The sequence below is a fragment of the Trachemys scripta genome, chromosome 9 (assembly GCF_013100865.1).
Source record: "Trachemys scripta elegans isolate TJP31775 chromosome 9, CAS_Tse_1.0, whole genome shotgun sequence".
In the NCBI taxonomy this organism is placed as follows: domain Eukaryota; kingdom Metazoa; phylum Chordata; order Testudines; family Emydidae; genus Trachemys; species Trachemys scripta.
In genome coordinates, this window is record NC_048306.1 from 17,661,366 (window position 1) to 17,680,727 (window position 19,362).

Consider the following 19,362-nt stretch of genomic DNA (forward strand, 5'->3'; position numbering starts at 1 on the left):
TTTCAAAAGAGACAAAGAACCAGTTCAGAGATTACTGGAGGGGTGAGCTCTTTTAACATCATTGACATAAACTTCTAGTTACAAAGAACTTCTAGTTACACCTAAGATCAAGCTGTCCAAAACAGTGGGCTGAATTTGGTCTTGGTTTAAGTTAGCCTTTGCAATTTCAATGACATCAGTGGAGCCACAATTACATATGCTAGGGATTAATTTGGCCCAGCGGGTTTTAATAGGACAGGTAATCTATACAGCAGTTTTTGAGTGAGTAATATCTATGGCTTTATCTACTAGACTACACTGATGTATTGTAGAGCCATCCTCAATATTAGAGTAGTTGGTGGTGGGATAAGGATCTCATCATCATTTCACAAAATTGTGGTGACTTCAAAATAATGTAAGGTCTAAGGTAACGTTTTCAAAAGTGCCCGGATGACTTTGGCACTTAAGAGTCTGGGTCCCATTGACTTTCAATGAGACGCAGGCATTTAAGTGCTAAATATTTTGAAAATTGGATTTAGGAGCCTGAGTCACATTGGAAGCTTTGAAAATTTTACCCCTGTCTAAATCTTGCCTGCTCTAAGAGATTTCTCCTGCTGCCTCAGCGTTGGCAAGTATGTATGTCAAACTAAGTGCCAGATATTCCCAATGCTTAAATCTTGCATTCTTTTATTTAATCAGGGTCTCCTGGTTTCCCAGGACCGAAAGGTGAAAAAGGGCTAACTGGCTTAACCGGGCTGGTCGGGCCACCAGTAAGTGTTGTTAGTATGTTTCATGGGGGGAATTGAATCTAATTTATCTTAAGCATAATATCAATTTACTATTAACTACTTGTCCTTTCATTTGCACAGGGAAAAATTCCTATTCAACAGTCCTTTTCCATCTCTAATTACTATGAACCTATTGTCATAAAATTGCAGCATTCAGCAAGGAGATAGAGGAAAAATCTAAAATGCTTACTTTTCTTTCCTTAGGGATTTCCAGGACCTCCAGGTGCCCCTGGGCTTCCTGGTTCTAAAGGGGACCCCGGGGACAGCCTAGCTTTCCCAGGACTGAAAGGTGACAAAGGGGACACTGGTTTCCCAGGATCTCCTGGTCTTCCTGGCATAGATGGCTCTCCTGGACGAGAAGGACTGCCAGGTCTTCCTGGACCCAAGGGGGAACCTGTAAGTTGGGTTTTATACATGGATGAACAAGATCTTAGGAATGTTGTGAATGCATTCAGAAAAGTACGGAGAAGGGGATGTGAAAATCCACTTTCCCCTAAGCGTAAGTTTGGCTTAATGAAATAATCTGTCTGGTGTAAAAGCTGCCCATCCTCAGCCCTGACAGTTATTCTATTTTTGCCCTTTCCCTTTCCGGCTCTGCTTTGTGCTGCATGAGGGTGGCAGAATGGGTCGCCATTGATTATCTGTCAGTCCCTCTTTCTAAATGAGTAGCAGGACTGCAGTTGAACAATATACAGTGCCAATGCTCACTGTCCTTCCCACATGGCACTTCATTAACCTGCAGCTGGGGTAGCAAGATACAAGGACCAAGAGTCGAACCTGGTCTCCAGCATGATGATAACATGCCAGACAGCTACCAGCCTGGGGTTGGGAGGAATAATAATTAACACAGAAATTCTAAACAAAAATAATTGTTTCACTGGCTTTAAAACTAAACTCTTAAATCTGTTCTAAAGCAAATGATTGCTCTCCCCCTCCCCCCCCGTTCAGGGTGGTGTTGCTTTCAAAGGAGGAATGGGACCTCCAGGTGATCCAGGAGTGCCAGGTCTTCCTGGAGACAGAGGACCTATGGGACCTCCTGGTTTTGGCCCACAAGGTCCTCAAGGTGAAAAAGGCATTCAAGGTGTATCGGGTCGTCCAGGTCCCCCAGGAGTTCCAGGTGGGTGTATTTTCATATGTTACTGAGCAATAACAGCAAGTTGTATCCATTTGGCTCAGCACAGCTTTCAGATCATTGGGCAGGGACAAGCATGAAGGCTTTTAAAATTGTACCTGAAAGCAGTAATTAATCCTGGCATTTGTGAGCTTCCCTGCCAGTAGCCACGAGGTTGTCACAAATTGCCCTCTCTTCAACAGTACTGAAGTCCAAAGACTGTAAACCAATTTGCTGTAAAACTGGAACTACCTCTGCAGTCTAAATGCACCCTGCTAAACCCCATGCTGTGGTAAATGATGTAACTTTTTATTAAGATGATGATCACCAGCAGGGTGCTTAGAAATGTCAGACTTCATGACTTCTTTGAAGAACAATTTATAATTCACATATGGCAAGAAATGCTTCTGAGCCTGTGAAATGGGGCACAGTGGGGCTCAGTAAGGTGAGGTCTGAAAGAGAAAAGTCTTCAAGAGAACGTGAGTGTTTAACTTTTGGTATAAGGTCAGAAAAACCACACTTGTATTTAGATTGGACCTGATTCACTGATTTCAGTGCTGTTGCAACAGTGTAAAATTGGAGTAACAGTGTTGAATCTACCCCATCTATGTGTAGATGACTAAGGATCTCTCTCCTTATGTATAGAATCTGTACGCTGTAGAATGATGTGTCTGTATCCTATCCACTCTTAGGTCCGAAAGGTGAACCTGGCGAAACTATTACAGAACCAGGAGTTCCAGGCTCCCCTGGACCTCCAGGAAGAAATGGTGAAGTAGGACTTCCAGGTAAGAGCATAACTAGACTTCCAGGTAACCCTCTGAGTTTTCACCCTGACTAGCTTTTGCTAATTAAAAATGATTTTCTTCTGCAGGTGATCCTGGTCTGCCAGGTCAGCCTGGCTTGCCAGGCATCTCAGGTCCTAAGGGTGATCCAGGTATACCTGGCATTGGACTTCCAGGCCCACCAGGCCTAAAAGGTATACTTGCTACCACATCTTTGGAGGAGTGAATTATACTGGCTTTGGGCAGTGTCATTTTTCAGGTTTAATCTTTTTTTCTTAGCTTGTGCAGGTAGTTGCATTCTTAAAGCTCCAAAGTCTTTAAAAATGCCTACCTATGTTGTATGCCACTGTTAAAAGCACTGGAAAACCTCAATTTAGCTGTGGTCCTTCATGTCTGTTCTCCTGCACTTTTGTGGAAGCTTAGGCTTTTCAACCATCCTTGGGGTTAAAACCAAACAGAAGAGATTTTAGACATTGCAGAAGAAGACAGTTCAAGCAGTATATAGCATAAATAACATAATCTCCACAATCAGTCACCTGATTCCATGTTTCTGATGTACATAATTTGCTGCCACAATGAGAATACTTAAAATGAGGAACATCCTTCATAAGAAGGGGTGATTTGAGAGGTATCCTAGGACAGTGATGTAGTGGTCCAGATTGATATACAATGCATTATGCACATAGCTGTCTAAACTGAACTGGGGTGCTTTGGTGCAATAGTGCATTTTGAGCCAACCAGATCTAAAAGGCCTCTTTTAAAAGAACACTTACACAATGGCTGCCAAATCTTCCTGAAATGTACTGACACTTGTTTGTTGCCTTACGTCAGTTCTTATCCTAACGTCCTTGTTGGGTTGTAGGTTTCCCAGGAATGGCTGGCCCCCCAGGAGCACCAGGAGCCCCTGGACGACCAGGGCTCGAAGGGCCACCAGGACAATCTGGTTTCCCAGGACAAAAGGTCTGAAAATATCAATCTCTCTGCTAATGGGCTGTGGTTTAAGATTGAAGTTTGTCTCTTCAACTGTGCCATTGTAAAGTCTCTTCTTTGGTTGGGAGGGGTCTGCATCTGTAAGCAGCCCTCACCTCTCTCAAGTCAAAGGACCTATCAAGTCATTTATCTTTTCTTAGTCAGTAGCTGCTGTCCCCAGTGCTGTGTGTCCAGCTGCATTGCCTTGCAGAGTCTGCTGTAACACCTACAGTGCAGAGTCTCCTGATGTGTAGGACCAGAGTTGAACGTCATAGGGCAAGCTCGGATAGGATGCTCTGTTTAGCTGTCCACCTTAAACTGGTGATGGGGTGGGAATGGAATGGTCAACTTTACTGAAAACGTGTCCCTTCTTCCTACCCACCAGCATTTGTCCCTACCCCTGGAATGGATGCAGCTGAAAAGTAGGGAGATACTTTCATTTAATCCCTTAAGGCTCTTCCGAATTTGAGTGAAGACACTAGCTAATCAACCAAAATGGTCCTTCATGAGCACAGCAAATGGTGTTCTGCTACCAGTTACTCTAGCAGCTAGGGGCCAACAAAGTTTAATAGATTTGTTTCATGAGACTGCAGTCAGGGTGGCTACACTCCCAACCAAGGGCTTGTACAAGAAGGTTCCCCTGACCCTAAGAAAAGAACTTCGGGTATGATTCAGGCCATGTTTCCTGAGGGGTGCCCCGTTTTATCCTTTCCCTTCCTGGACACTTTATAGCTGCAGTACTAGAGCCGTTCCTGTAGCCTCTAGGTGTGATGTGAACTGGCCCTCCACACTGTCCATGCCAGGTGGCCCTTCCCTCCTTATTGCGCACTCCCCCCAGAGGCTGGTCATGTTTGTATGGTGTTGGAGGATTGGAGTGTAACCCTCCAGGAGTATGTTCTGTTACTAGATGAGTGACATGGATTTTGCTGTAATATCAGAAATCCCCCTTTTCTGTCAGGTGACTAATGTTGCCTAATCTTTCCCAGAATGATTTGCCTGAGCTGTGTGGCTGTAAATATTTTGGGAGGCTTTTTTTTTTTTTTTAACCTCATGGCTTTTGGGGGGCTGGAGGGGAGGGGGGAATGTTTTTCCCCTTTGCTACTTTAAACGTTATCAGAAAGAGCTAACCTGCGAAACCCATTTCTTTTTTCCTTACATCATAGGGGGACCCTGGATTTGGTGTCCCGGGACCACCTGGGCCACCAGGGCCACCGGGTTTTAAAGGAGCTCAGGGACTGAAAGGTGATCCTGGCTTCCCAGGAAACCCTGGTTTGCCAGGGCGGTCAGGTTCAGATGGAACTCCTGGGCCAAAAGGTATAGAGAACCCTCCATTATCTTCGGTTGAACGCTATATGACTCTTAATCACTGAAAATCAGCCTGTTATTGTGTGACAGTTACTTAGGGCCAGATTTTTAAAAGTATTTAGGTGCCTAATTCCCACTGTAATTATTTCAGTGGGAGTTAGGCACTTAAATACCTTTAAAAATCTGGCCCTGAGACTGCTTACATTGGGGCTGGTTTTTCCAAAGTGCAAAGCCTCTTAGTATGCATATGGGCTGTGCCTGTCTAAATGCACATGGCAAACTGAGGTTTGTGTCCCCAGGCAGACCGAAGTGCATGCATATTTTTGTATGTTTGAAAATCTGGCCTCTAGCTGACAGAGACAAATCCCAACTGGTGAGGACGCCATACTTAAATGGAGCCACTTGTTTACCTACCACAGTAGGCATTTAAAGTCAAAAGGGAAACTACACAAAAATGAGGAAGCTAGTTAAATGGACATTAAAAGGAACAGTCACGGGTTGAAATGCCTGAAAACGATGTGGAGCTATTTCAAAATGCCATAATAGAGGCTCAAACTAAATGTATATCGAAAGTTTAAAAAAAAAAAAAAAAAAAAACAGTAGGAGGACCAAAAAATGCCACATGGCTAAACAGCAGAGTAAAAGAGGTGATTAGTGGCAAAAATGCATCCTTTAAAAATTGGAAGTCAAATCCCAGTGAGGAAAATAGAAAGGAGCATACGCTCTGGCAAGTCAGCTGTAAAAGTATAAGTAGGCAGGTCAAGAAAGAATTTGAAGAGCAACTTGCTAAGGACACACAAACTAACAGAGCAAAAAAAATGTAAGTAATCAGAAGCAGGAAGCCAGCCAAACAATCAGTGGGGCCACTGAACAATCGAGGTGCTAAAGGAGCACTCAGAGAAGACAAGGAGAAACAAAATGAATTCTTTGCATTGGTCTTCGCTGCAGAAGATATGGGTAACATCTCCACACCCAAGCAATTCTTTTTAGGTGACAAATCTGAGGCACTCTCCCAGATTGAAGTGTCTGTAAAGGAGTTTTGGAACAAACTGATAAAATAAACAGTAATAAGTCACCTGGACCTGAGGTATTCTTCCAAGAGTTCTGAAGGAAATTGCAGAACTACTAACTGTGATGTGTAACCTATCGCTTAAATCAGCTTGTGTGCCAGATGACTGGAGGGTAGCTAATGTAATGCTTATTGTTTAAAAAGGCTCCAGAGGTGATCCCAGCAATTACAGGCCGGTAAGCCTAACTTCAGTATCAGACAATTTGGCTGAAACTATAATATAGAACAGAATTATCAGACAGATAGATAAACATTATCTGCTGGGGAACAGTCAACATGGTTTTTGTAAAGGGAAAATCACGTCTCTCCAATCTATTTGAATTCTTTGAGTATATCAACAAGCATGTAGACAAGTGTGATCCAGTTGGTGTAGTGTGCTTGGCCTTTCAGAAAGCCTTTGACAAAGTCCCTCACCAAAGACTCTTAAGAAAAGTAAGCTGTCATAGGATAAAAGCGAGGGTCCTCTCATGGATCTGTAACTGGTTAAAAGACAGGAAGCAAAGGATAGGAATAAATGGTCAGTTTTCACAATGGAGAGAGTTCAATAGTGGGGTCTCTCAAGGATCTGTGCTGTTCAGCATATTTATAAACGATCTGGATAAAGGGGTACGCAGGAGGTGGCAAAATTCACATACAAATATAAAATTACTCAAGATAAGTCCAACGCTCACTGTAAAGAGTTGCAAAGAGATCTCACAGAACTAGGTGTCTGGGCAAGAAAATGACAGATGAAATTTATTGTTGATGGGGCAAAGTAATGCATATTGGAAAAATAATCCCAATTACACATATAAAATGATGGGGGCTAAATTAGCTGTTAGCACTCAAGAAAGAGATCGTAGAGTCATCATAGAATCAGAGTACTGGAAGGGACCTCAAGAGGTTTCTAGTCCAGTCCCCTGCAGGACTAAGTATTATCTATTCTGCACCATCCTTGACAGGTGTTTGTCTAACCAGCTCTTAAAATCTCCAATGATGGAGATTCCACAACCTCCCTAGGCAATTTATTCCAGTGCTTAACCACCCTGACAGAAAGTTTTTCCTAATGTCCAACCTAAACAACCCTTGCTGCAATTTAAGCCCACTGTTTCTTGTCCTATCCTCAGAGGTTAAGGAGAATAATTTTTCTCCCTCTTCCTTGTAACAACGTTTTGTGTACTTGAAAACTATTATCATGTCCCCCATTAGTCTTCTCTTCTCCAGACTAAACAAACCCAATTTTTTCAATCTTCCCTCATAGATCATGCTTTCTAGACCTTTAATCATTTTTGTTGCTCTTCTCTGGACTTTCTCCAATTTATCCTTCCTGAAATGTGGCACCCAGAATTGGACACAATACCCCAGTTGAGGCCTAATCAGTGTGGAGTAGAGCGGAAGAATTACTTCTTGTGTCTTGCTTACAATACTCCTGCTAATAGATCCCAGAATGATGCTTCCTTTTTTTTTTTCCAATAGTATTACACTGTTGACTTGTAGTTAGCTTGTGATCCACTATGATCCCCAGATCCTTTTCCACAGTACTCCTTCCTAAGCAGTCGTTTCCCATTTTGTATGTGTGCAACTGATTATTCCTTCCTAAGTGGAGTACTTTCCATTTGTCCTTGTTGAATTTCATTTTGTTTACTTCAGACCATTTCTCCAGTTTGTCCAGATCATTTTGAAATTTAACCCTATCCTACAAAGCACCTGAAAACATCCACTCACTGTGCAGTGGCAGTTTAAAAAAAAAAAAAAAAAAAAAAAGGTAACAATGTTAGGAACCGTTAGGAAAGGAATAGATAATAAGACAGAAAATATCATGATGTCACTATATAAATCCATGGTACACCCACACCTTGAATGCTGTGTGCATCACAAAAAAGATATATTAGAATTGGAAAAGGTACAGAGAAGGGCAATAAAAATGGTTAGAGGTATAGAACAGTTTCTGTGCAAGGAGAGATTAAAAAGACTGGCACTGTTGAGCTTAGAAAAGAGATAATGAAGAGCAAATATGATAGATGTCTATAAAATCATGAAAGCTATGGAGAAAGTGAATGGGGAAGTGTTATTTACCGCTTCTCATAGCACAAGAATAGGGGTCACCCAACAAAATTAATAGGCAGCAGGTTTAAAACAAACATAAGGAAGTACTTCATACAGTGCACAATTAATTCTTGAACTTGTTGGCGTGGGATGTTGTGAAGGCCAAAAGTATAACTGGGTTCAAAAAAGAACTTGATAAGTTCATGGAGCATAAGTCCATCACTGGCTATTAGCCAAGATGATCAAGCATGCAACCCCATGCTTTGGGTGTCCCTAAACCTCCAACTGACAGAAGCTAGAACCGGATGACGGGATGGATCACTCAAAATTGCCCTGTTCTATTCATTTCTTCTGAAGCATCTGTCACTGGCCACTGTCAGAAACAGGATACTGAGCTAGATGGACCATTGATATGACCCAGGGCAGCCATTCTTATGTTACATTTACCAATTTGATGCACTTTATTCTCACGTAAGCTACTTTAATTATTTATGAACTTCTGGCATTAGCAATTGTCTGCACTGTATTGCAATATATCTCTGGTTTGGTGTATAGCAAAGGTATTTGTGAACAGGTATATAGACTAGTGTACTATGGCACAGTAACAAGTCTTTGGACCATCGTTCAAAAGTGGCCTCTGAAATTACATGGACAGTGGGTATTTGCACACCTAACTTCCACTTGCATGTGTGCAGGGACCAAATTCCAGTGGACAATGTGTAGACACTTCATAGATGACTTCTGAAAATGAATGTGAAAACCCTGAGATTCCTCACTGTTGAACTAAATTAGAATTTCCTTTAAGGTGACCCTGGACCAAGCGGACCACCTGGGTTAGTGGGACCCCCAGGGTTCCCAGGAATTGGTGGTCAAGGTCCACCGGGACAACCTGGCCCTCCAGGACCTGTGGGCCCACCAGGTAAGAGTTGAGTGATTATAACTTTGGAGTTATTGCTGACATGTTAGGCACACCAGCTCAGGGTGTGTACAAAAGTGCCAGTAAACAACAAATAGGAAAGGAGGGCCGGAGACTTCATGACTCTCAGTTTGGACAGAACATGGGCCAAGTTCTGCCTTTATATTCTGTCCCATACAAACCCACAGAAGGCACTGGGGGTTGCACAGTGATGGACAACTGGGAAAAATTTGGCCCATCACGTTCGTTAATGCAGCCTAAGAAGCTCCTGTCCTTGGCAGAGGGGAGTGGCATGTTAATCTAGCACTTCTGGGTTACTGAGAGGGTAGATAATATGTCTTCATTGCTATGCTGTCTTAAAAAGACAAATTACGTGATACCCAATTCTGGAGATACAGTGTGCTGTCAATTGGTATTGAAGTCAATGGTTGCTGTTGAGGGTGCTCTGCACCTCACAGGATCAGGCCCATAATGTTAAAGGAAATAGTTCTCTCAGAGCCAACATAATATTGAAAATGTGGTACTTTTATTGACCTTCAGGTTACATTATTCTGCCAACCAAAATAATGTCTTTGTTACTCAAGTGTGCACAGACTATGTACTGGAAATTATTGCATGACCCTTAAGTGAAATAAATTGACCTACATGATTAAGTATCAAGACAATCCTTTACTATTGAAGCAGTTTAACCAACTCGACACTTTATATTCAGTTGGCAAGACCCATTTTTAAATAACTTCAATTTTATTGTGATCCAACATTTATAAATTTGACATTTTGTGCCTTGACCAGAAGCAAACAAACAAAAAAAAGACCCTATGTAACAATACTGTTCCTCATACTACTTCCATTAAAGTCCATAGGTAGACATTCAGAGCGTGATCCAGTGCCAACTGAAGTCAGTGGGAAGTCTTTCCATTCACTTCAATAGGCATTGAAGTATTGCCTAAATCAGCTGAAAAATGGCTTTGATCCTAGATATTTCAGAGTGATTGGTCCATTTCTGCATCAGGTAGAAAAAGAACACTGCAAGCACTAGTAGTCTATTGTATGAACAAGAAACTACCAGAAGAAAGGGTCATATACATTCAGTTTATAAATGCACAACTGGAAAAAAACATTGTTAATTTTAATTCAGTTAATGATAGTTTGTGACTTCCAGGACAGCCATTTCCATCATGCTCTTCATTAAGCAAAATTGGGAAGTTCTGGGACTCCTTGTTGGGTCCAGGTTAAATTACCAAACTTAGGAGTCTGCCCATAATACTAATGGGGAGCATGTCTCTAGCAAAGGGTGTTTTGGTAATCTTGTATTTAAAATGACTTAATTTTTATAAAAGGATTTCCTAGTTCCAACACTATATACGGGGCGGTGGGGGAGGGAGAAGGGGATTACATTTCTGTTCACAAAGTATTTTATTTTTGAGAGCGGTTTTTCTACATTACTTTCACTGAATGGGATTTCCACTTCTCTAACCCTGTGACTGCAAATGCACAGCAATTACCATAGTGAGAATGTGCTGTATGAACTAGAGAACAACTTTGTTAATGCTGAAATGTTTTAAAAATATACCTAGTCTTTGCTGTACACGTCTAGATACTGCTACTGCATGACCACTATCCTAAACTTCTGATTTGTTTTAGTGATAGCCACCCTAAGTGAAGAGCCAAAATTTGGGCTGGCATTATAGATAGTGCATGGCAGAAAACCCATGGCCAGCAGAGGAGCAAGGGGCAGAGGTACCTGAACATATACCTAGCTTTAAGTGTTTCAATAGTCCCACTGACTTTAAAGGGATTGCTCATATGCTTAAAGTCTGGCATATGCTTACGCACCTTGCTCACATAGAGAAGCTGATCTGCAGGTCCTCTGCCTGCAACCTGGTTTCAGTGCCCGGTGTTGGGGATGGAAGTGATCTGAATGACCTATGTATTGGCTCCCTGACCCATCAGTGACCTCTCTACATACCCCCATGGCACAGACTATGCCTGGCTGTAGTAGGGGGGTTGTTAGACACACAGAGCAACACTGCTTTTTAAGTGTGTGAAAGGTGTGTCTTTGGGTGTCCATTATACCTGTTTCCAGGTGCTAGGCAGAGTTTGACTCCATGTGGTTGCTGATTAGCTCTTAGACCACAAAGCATTTCTTTTCCCAAGTAAAACACATATACCTGTCTCAATGGATCAGTATGGCTAATTTTTCATTGTAGATCTGTGTTAAAGATCACTGTGGCTACTAACAGCATGACAACATTGAAATGTAGTGCATGAAACGTAGTGCATGACTGAGGCTTTAAGTAAACCACCTACTTTAATCCTATAGGCTAGGGGTCAGCAACCCCCGGCACACAAGCCAATTCTTACTGGCACGCTGCTGCCAGCTGGGGTCTCGTCCGCCGGCCCCGCTCAGCCCCCTGCCTGCCTGGGTGAACAGAATCCTAGGCCGGCAGCGGGTTCAGCAGGAGCGACGGCCAGGACCCCGGCTGGCAGGAGCCGGCGGCCGGAACTCCAGACCGGTAGCGGGCTGAGCCGCTCAGCCCTCCACCGGTCCGAGGGTTCGGTCCGCCTGCTCCGCTCAGCCAGCTGCCGGTGTAGGGTTCTGTTGGGGGGCCCCTGTAAATGTAAAATTTATTTTGGCACGCGAAACCTTAAATTACTGAAGACTTGGCACGCCACTTCTCAAAGGTTGCTGACCCCTGCGATAGGTGCTGCTACTTGTCTGGTGCAGTGTGCATGTTGCCTTCCCCATCACTCATTTCTGTTTCCCACTGAGTCAGAATAGACTCTACTCCTTTTCATTATAGTAGATTAACTTTCTTGGGATTCTGTTTTTCAGGGCAATTGGAACAATCTTAAGTATTTCTTTGTTCAGATTTTCTTTTCTATGCACCACCATTTATTCAAACAGTTTGCAGTGTCTGTATATTTTGTTTTTACAAAACGAGCTACTCCAGTGTTTATTCCGTAGCATATTTTACTACAATTCTGATCCAGTCAAACACATTTGAGAAGCAGAAGAGATAACCAAATGGGAGTATTATCACAGATTCAAAGACATGTTGATTTTACTCCATGTTCACCTATCAAGAAATATTGAAAGTATTTGTCCTTTTACCAGGTTATGTACTACCTTCATAGTTTATTTTGTTTGCTGATGGAGTCCCCATAGACACTGGAGCATGAGCCATACCTTCTGGGGCTTTGTTTTTCCCCTACCAGGGGAACAATTCCACTCACAACACTCTCATTTATTATATATTTATATAATTTATTATGTTTATTATGGTAGGAACCAAAGAGTAATTGAGCAGTGCAAGCAGATAGGCACATTTTTCTTTGTGAGTTGAAGATGCCTGATATACCTCTAGTCTGTAGAGCAGGAGTCTCAAACTCAGTTTACCTTAAAGCCAGTGCCAGTCCTCAAATCCTCCCAACGGGCCATTAATGTCACTCATGCCTCCCAGAACCTGCCCCTCCAAACTCCGCCCCCCACCTGCCTATGGCTCTGGGAGGGAGTTTGGGTGCTGGGTGCAGTCTCTGGGCTGGGGCAAGGGGTGGGGTGCAGGAGGAGTGGGTGGGGTTACAGGCTCTGGGACAGAGGAGGGGGGAAGGGGGCAGTCTCTGGGAGGGAGTTTGGGGGTGGGAGGGGGTGTGTGGGGAGGGATGCAGGAGGAGGGGGTGGGGTTGCAGGCTCTGGGAGGGGGTGCAGAGGGAGGGGGTGCAGGCTCTGGGAGGGAGTTTGTGGGCAGGAAGGATGTGTGGGAAGGGGGTGTAGGCTCTGGGAGGGAGTTTGGGGGCTGGGAGGGTGTGGGAAAGGGGAGGAATTGCAGGCTCTGGGAGGGAGTTGGGGGCTGGGGGGGTGTGTGGAGGGGGTGCAGGCTCTGGGAGGGGGTCAGGAGGTGTGGCACTTATCTGGGCCTCCAAGGCGGGGTAGGCCAGGGAGCCTCCGTGCGCGGCTGCCCCCCAGGCACCGCCCCCACAGCTTCCCATTGGCTGCAGGGGCGCTCGGGGCCGGGGTAGTGTGCGGAGGCACAGCCCCACCCTGGGGCCGCAGGGAGGGGCCGGCAGACACATGAAGTGAGCGCGCAAGAAGCCGCTCAGCTACGCTGCACTGCCAGTGATGGGCAGGGTCCCAGGCCGTTTTAAATCGCCCGGGGGGTAGCACCCAGGGCGGCAGGCGGGGCCAAGGGAGAGACCCCCAAATTGCTGGAGCCCCGCGGACTACATTGGGGAGGTTCTCGGGCTGCAGATGGCCTGCGGGCTGGGACTTTGAGACCCCTGCTGTAGAGTGAGAGTCTCTAAATCACTCTTGAATCTTTGTTCCTACAGTGGGCAGCGCAAAGCACTATCTGCTGCAGCATTGGGCTGTCCTACACTACTTATTCTTTATTGTTCCTGACACTGAATGTGTCAAAATAATCTCCATAAGAGAAATTACAGAAGGGGCTCCTAACTAGTGCATTGTATTGTCTTCAAACAAACTTGAGACAATGGGGAAAATATTATTTTATATACTATAATACACCACAGAAAAATAATTCATGTAGCACCACATCTTACTAAGCTCTCCAGGAGTTTTATAAAGAGCCATCAATATAGTAACAGTCTGCAACAGCAATAGGCAGCTAAGCATTCCCAATAAGGGATTCCGTTTTTCTTTATAAAGTGGAAGCATCTTTGAAAAATCCCTTTTGGAGGGATCTCCAGACAGATGGTGCTGAACAGCAAACTATCAACCACCCAGTAGGACACGCACAGGTGTCAGTGGGATGAACAGGCCAGCATCAAATGGCTGTGTTGGTGCAGGCAGTGTGAAAAGATGGTTTGAGAGGAGATCTTGGACCATTTCCAAAAGCTTGCTAGGTTAGGAGACAGGAACACAGTCCAACGTTTTGTTTTGTTTTTTTGAAAGATTGCACTGTAGTATTTAAAAAACTTTCAGTCAGTTACTTCTCTCTGTGTAGAATGGTGGCTGCTGTTGAAAAATGCCTATAATGAAATTTACTTACAAACCAGTTTCTTGTAGCTGTAATACTGTTGTATCCTTTGTAGTTAGACCTATGCTCAGTAACTTTAGTATAGATTTTTGTTCTAATCTTTATGTGCTTAATTTTGTTTCCTAACCTAATGACTCTCTTGCAACTCATTACTTTTCCCTGTGCCTCAACTTCCTGATGAATGCTAACTCGCTGGGTTTTGAACCTCAGGTCCACCAGGTACTGTGATTTCTTCACCAAAGCCTTCTTCTTTTTGTCTTAAATTAAGATTATTAGTTTATTTAAACTACATTTCAAGAGTGAAAGTCACCACTTAACTCAACAGGTGCAATCGCATTGAAGGGAGTGGAGCTGTGCCTCCCTGCGATGACTGGTGCCTTTGGCTCCGTCTCACTAATATTAAGCAATGTTGTTTTTGTTTTTTAAACAGTTCTCATTGAGGTACATTTTTAATTTAGACAAACCTAATGAAACACAGAACTTGGCTGTCCTTTGAAAATAAATGTCCATTTTAGATTATCTTGTAACCTAATAGTGTGGGCCTCCCCAATGCAATTCAACTGGGATTTCATTTAACCTGAAACCAGGATTTCGCATTTGTGCTATATATAGGAATTATTAGGCTGAACCATGAAATACAAACAAGACTTTGTTAAAATAAGTAGTCATCCTGATATTAAAAAGAGCACGTAATTTTTTTTTCTGTAGCATTTGCCCATTTTATTGATCAAGTTGTGGGAAATTTAACCTTCTGCACATTTTTGTGAGATGAATATAGTCTTTAACTCCTACTTTAGTAACACAATTAAATAAACACCATAAACAAAATACGGGGTCACCAAGGGTTATATGTACTGGGCTGCTGACAAACTTTTAGCATTGCCTTCTGAAAAATGTAGACTTTAATACGCTAGTTTTGCACAGGGACGGTTCTAGGTTTTTTGTCGTCCCAAGCAAAAAAAATTTTGGCTGCCCCTCACCCAGCCCTAGGCTCTTCCCCCTCCCCACCAGTACCCTCCCCCACCCACACACCCTGCCGCCCCAGCCCTGGGCTCTCTCTTCCCCTCCAACCCGCACCCCCTGCTACCCTAGCCCTGGGCTCCCCCCCCCAAAACGTGACCTCCTCGTTCACCACAGCAATCCCCGTTTACACTTGCAGTGGGGATCAAACCATTTCTCCTATTTTTATTTCACTGGAGTATAAATCTCACCCCCCCCGTCCCCCGCAACCCCATCTTTAGTGCTCCAAATGCACATGGAAGGCATAGGGACTAACCCTTGTACCCGGAAACGGATGGGGATCTAGTAAAGAGGGTTCAGGCAGAGGAGTGGGTGTGGGGGTGCTTGGGGGCTCTACACTGGCAGAGAAGCGGGGTGTGATGTACTCGCGGAGAAGAAGAGAGGGTATCAGGAGGGTTGCAGGAGAAGAGGTGCGGGAGGAGAGGTGCGGGGGAAGGGGTTCGGCGAAGGAGCAATGAGGGGGAGGTACAAGTGAAGAGGCTGCGAGCGGGAGGGGGGGTGCAAGGGCTGAGAGGGGCAGGCGCTGACAGCTGCTTCCCCAGACCCGTGCAGGCAGAGCCGAGAGGACCGACACTGATCCCCAGGTGTCCGAGCCATGGAGGTCTCCCAGCGGGGCAGTATCCCCCGCTGCCCCGCTCGGAGCCAGGCTCTGCCTCTCCCTGCCCCTGGTGCTGTGGGCAGGGCCGGCTCTAACTTTTTTGCCTCTCCAGGCAAAAAAGAAGAGTGCCCCCCCCCCCCCCCCGCCCCCCCCCGCCCCCCCCCCCCCCCCCCCCCACCCCCCCGCCCCCCCCAGCACCATGCCGCCCGAAGCCCCACACCCCAGAATGCCACGCCACCCGAAGCCCCCGCCCCCCCCAAGCGCCACACCAAGCCCCCGCCCACCCTCCGAGCGCCGCGCCAGCCCCCGCCCCTCCTCCAAGCGCCAGCCCCCTTCTGAGCGCCGTGCCAAGCGCCAGCCCCCGCCCTCCCGAGCGTCGCGCCGCCTGAAGCCCTGCCCCCCTCCGAGCACCGTGCCGCCCAAAGCCCCGCCCCCTGAGCACCATGCCACGGAAACAAAAAAAACCCCTCCAGCGCTGCCCCGACAAACCAATAAATAAAATAAATAAATAAAAACCTGCGCGTCGCCCCAGCCCAAGGTGCCACCCCAAGCACGTGCTTGGTCGGCTGGTGCCTGGAGCCGGCCCTGGTTTTGCAGCAGGGCAATTGGACCCCAATCCTGCAAGCTCATATGTATGTGACCCCTGAGCCTGCACAGAGCCCCACTGAAATGAATTAAGTCTGCCTGCTTGGATCCCATTGCAGGATCAGGGTTTTGGAAGTCAAAACATTGTGGGGGTTCATTCAAGGTATTATGGCAATGTGCTGCCAGTAAAGAGCAGCTATTCCACCATTACTGCCATCCCAAAACACACACACACACACAAACCTCAACCATGCCCGATTTCTTGCTAAAGGATGGTGTTTTAATAATGTCTAGGGTTACAAGGAGTTCCAGGTGAGAAAGGAGATCCTGGCCCTCCTGGATTCGACATCCCTGGTCCACCTGGTGACAGAGGCAGTCCAGGATTTCCAGGAACACCAGGTCTCACTGGGCCTCCAGGTTCACCAGGACCACCAGGACGAGATGGAATATCAGGATTTCCAGGTAAGTTCAAACATGCCAGAAGAGCATTGTTACCTGTAGGCATATACAGAGGGCTGTATGTGCCTACAGATGTGTGTTCCCCACTGTTTGGGCATGCTATCAGCCTTAGTGAGAAATGTCATTGAACTTGGGCTTGCTTACTGTACCTTGCTGACGACTGAAAAGCAGTTTATTCATGGGCACCCATGAGATCCTTCATTGCAATAAATCTGAATTAGGGACAAATCCGTGTCTGTAATATTGGATGCACATTTCCGAGTCCCCTAGGAATTTTGGAGGGAGATTGGATCCGTGGCTATTTTGGTGAAGGAGCCTCTCTCTAATTGTAATATCCATTGTCTATCCATCCCCTCCCAGTGCAGGGCTTTGCAGCAGTCACTGTGTATTACAGTCTAAGCATTATAGGTGGGATTTAGCACTAATAGCACTCAGGCCTAACTCTATTGCTATTAAAGTCAGTGCTAAAACTCCCGTTCACTTCAGTGTCAGCAGGGAAGCAAATGCTGAGTACTTTTGCAAATCCCACCCTAAAATCATGTGTATCACCTTTCTTTACATTGTAATGTTATAGAGATGTTTAAATCTGCTTTGAGGTCATATTTTGAGTGTGAAGTTTGGTAGGTACGTAGGTATGCATCATTATTAAAGGGATTAAAGATTATTTGGGTAAATTAGGTATACTCACATTGGCAGGGCCTGATGAAATTCACCCTAGAATACTTAAGTAACTAGCTGAAACAATCTCGGAACCATGAACTTGTGAAGGATGGGTGAGGCCCTAGAGGACTGGAGAAGAGCAAACATAGTACCTGCAGCTGGCCAACATGATCACAGCACCACTCAGGTTTGGCACGTCTGCCCCCATCTCGGTCTATGGAGGGGCAGACTTGCCAAACCTGAGTGGCGCTGTGACCATGTGGGCCAGGTCTCCATGCTGAAGCTGGGAGCCAGGCCCAGCCTGTCCAGCCAAGAGCTGCTGTGCAGTGAGTGTAATATGTGTTCGTTCTCCAACCCTCGCTTCACCCACGCACGCACGCACACGCCCCTATTCTCCCCTCTTTCCATCCCACATGGTGGTTTTCCTGTACCTCTGCTGTGAAATTAATTAAAAATTACTGCGATAAAATCATAGCCTTAGTAGTAATAGCTTACATGGATTTGTCAAGAACAAACCATGCCGAACCAACTTAATTTCCTCCTTTGACAGGGTTACTTGCCTGGTGGATATGCGGGAAGCAGTAGATATGATATCTTTATTTTAGTAAGGTGTTTGACATGGTCTATAAGCAAACTGGCAAAATGTGGTCTAAATGAAATTACTATAAGGAGGGTGCATAACTGGTTAAAGATTGTAGTGAGGGTAATGATCAATGGTTTGCTATCAAACTGGGAGAGCATAGCTAGTGGGGTCTCACAGGGGCCTGTCTTATGTCTGGTACTATTCAACATTTTCATTAATGACATGGATAATGGAGTGGAGGACATGCTTATAAAATTTGCAGTTGACTCCAAGCTGGAAGGGGTTGCAAGCACTTTGGAGAACAGGATTAGAATTCAAAATGACCTTGACAAATTGGAGAAATGGTCTGAATTCAACAAGCTGGAATTCAGTAAAGATAAGTGCAAAGTACTACACTTAGGAAGGAAAAATCAAATGCACAAATACAAAATATGCAATAATTGACTAGGCAATAGTACTGCTAAAAAGGATCTGGTGGTTATAGTGGGTCACAAATTGAATATAAGTCAACAATGTGATGCAGTTGCAAAAAAGGCTAAAACCGTGTCGGGCTGTATTAATAGAAGTGTAATAGGTAAGATATGGGCAGGGCCGTCCTTACCCATACGCAAAGTATGCAGCTGCGTAGGGCACCCGGAAATTTGGGGCAAATTTCCGGGTGCCCTGCGCAGCTGCCTGCTGCTCCAGCCCCTGCTCTGGCTCTTCCCCAGGGCCCCCAATCTTCAAATGTGGTAAGGGCTGTTGTAAAGAGGACAGTGATCAGTTCTTCTCCATGTCCACTAGGACAAGAAGTAGTGGGCTTTAATCTGCAGATTTGGGTTAGATATGAGGGGAAATGATCTAACTATATAAGCGTAGCTAAGTTCTGGAACAGGCTTCCAAGGGAGATTGTAGAATCCCTGTCCCTGGAGGTTTTTAAGAACAGTTTGGACAAGCACCTGGTAGGCATGGTCTCTAAGTGTGCTTGGTCCTGCCTCAACCTAGGAGGCTGAACTTGATGACTTCTCTATGATTTTTCAGTATTTCTGTTTTACTGCAAAAGGATCTGACTCCACACAATGAAAGCCATTATATTCCAAGAAATAGACTGTTTCATTCTCCCCAGTTGTGCCTGCATATTTATAATTACCTCTATGACTTTCAGTAAATAACAGTTTAAATTTAAAATAAATAACTCTCCTTCGTGAAATATTTTATACAGGAAGCGCATTTATATGGCTTATAAGAAACAAACACACACCACTCTCTGCAAGAATTAATAATGAAAAAGCCCATGCCACATTCAAGTATAATTATTTTTCTATATCAGAGGGGTAGCCGTGTTAGTCTGAATCTGTAAAAAGCAACAGAGGGTCCTGTGGCACCTTTGAGACTAACAGAAGTATTGGGAGCATAAGCTTTCGTGGGTAAGAACCTCACTTCTTCAGATGCAAGAAGAAGTGAGGTTCTTACCCACGAAAGCTTATGCTCCCAATACTTCTGTTAGTCTCAAAGGTGCCACAGGACCCTCTGTTAT

General features: G+C 44.9%; 1 protein-coding gene across 5 annotated transcripts in view; it reads left to right on the top strand.

Annotated features, from left to right (window-relative positions):
• COL4A5 (collagen type IV alpha 5 chain) overlaps window positions 1–19,362 on the top strand; it is a 140,276-nt gene that overhangs the window by 88,633 nt on the left and 32,281 nt on the right. For 3 of the 5 annotated variants that reach the window (XM_034782616.1, XM_034782619.1, XM_034782620.1), the window contains exons 23-32: window positions 679–749; window positions 972–1,163; window positions 1,716–1,884; window positions 2,571–2,663; window positions 2,750–2,854; window positions 3,523–3,620; window positions 4,793–4,943; window positions 8,834–8,947; window positions 14,152–14,160; window positions 16,439–16,606. In XM_034782616.1, coding sequence (XP_034638507.1) covers window positions 679–749; window positions 972–1,163; window positions 1,716–1,884; window positions 2,571–2,663; window positions 2,750–2,854; window positions 3,523–3,620; window positions 4,793–4,943; window positions 8,834–8,947; window positions 14,152–14,160; window positions 16,439–16,606 — 1,170 coding nt within the window. The remainder of the gene's footprint in view (window positions 1–678; window positions 750–971; window positions 1,164–1,715; window positions 1,885–2,570; window positions 2,664–2,749; window positions 2,855–3,522; window positions 3,621–4,792; window positions 4,944–8,833; window positions 8,948–14,151; window positions 14,161–16,438; window positions 16,607–19,362) is intronic. The other 2 variants (XM_034782617.1, XM_034782621.1) reach the window with 1 other exon arrangement.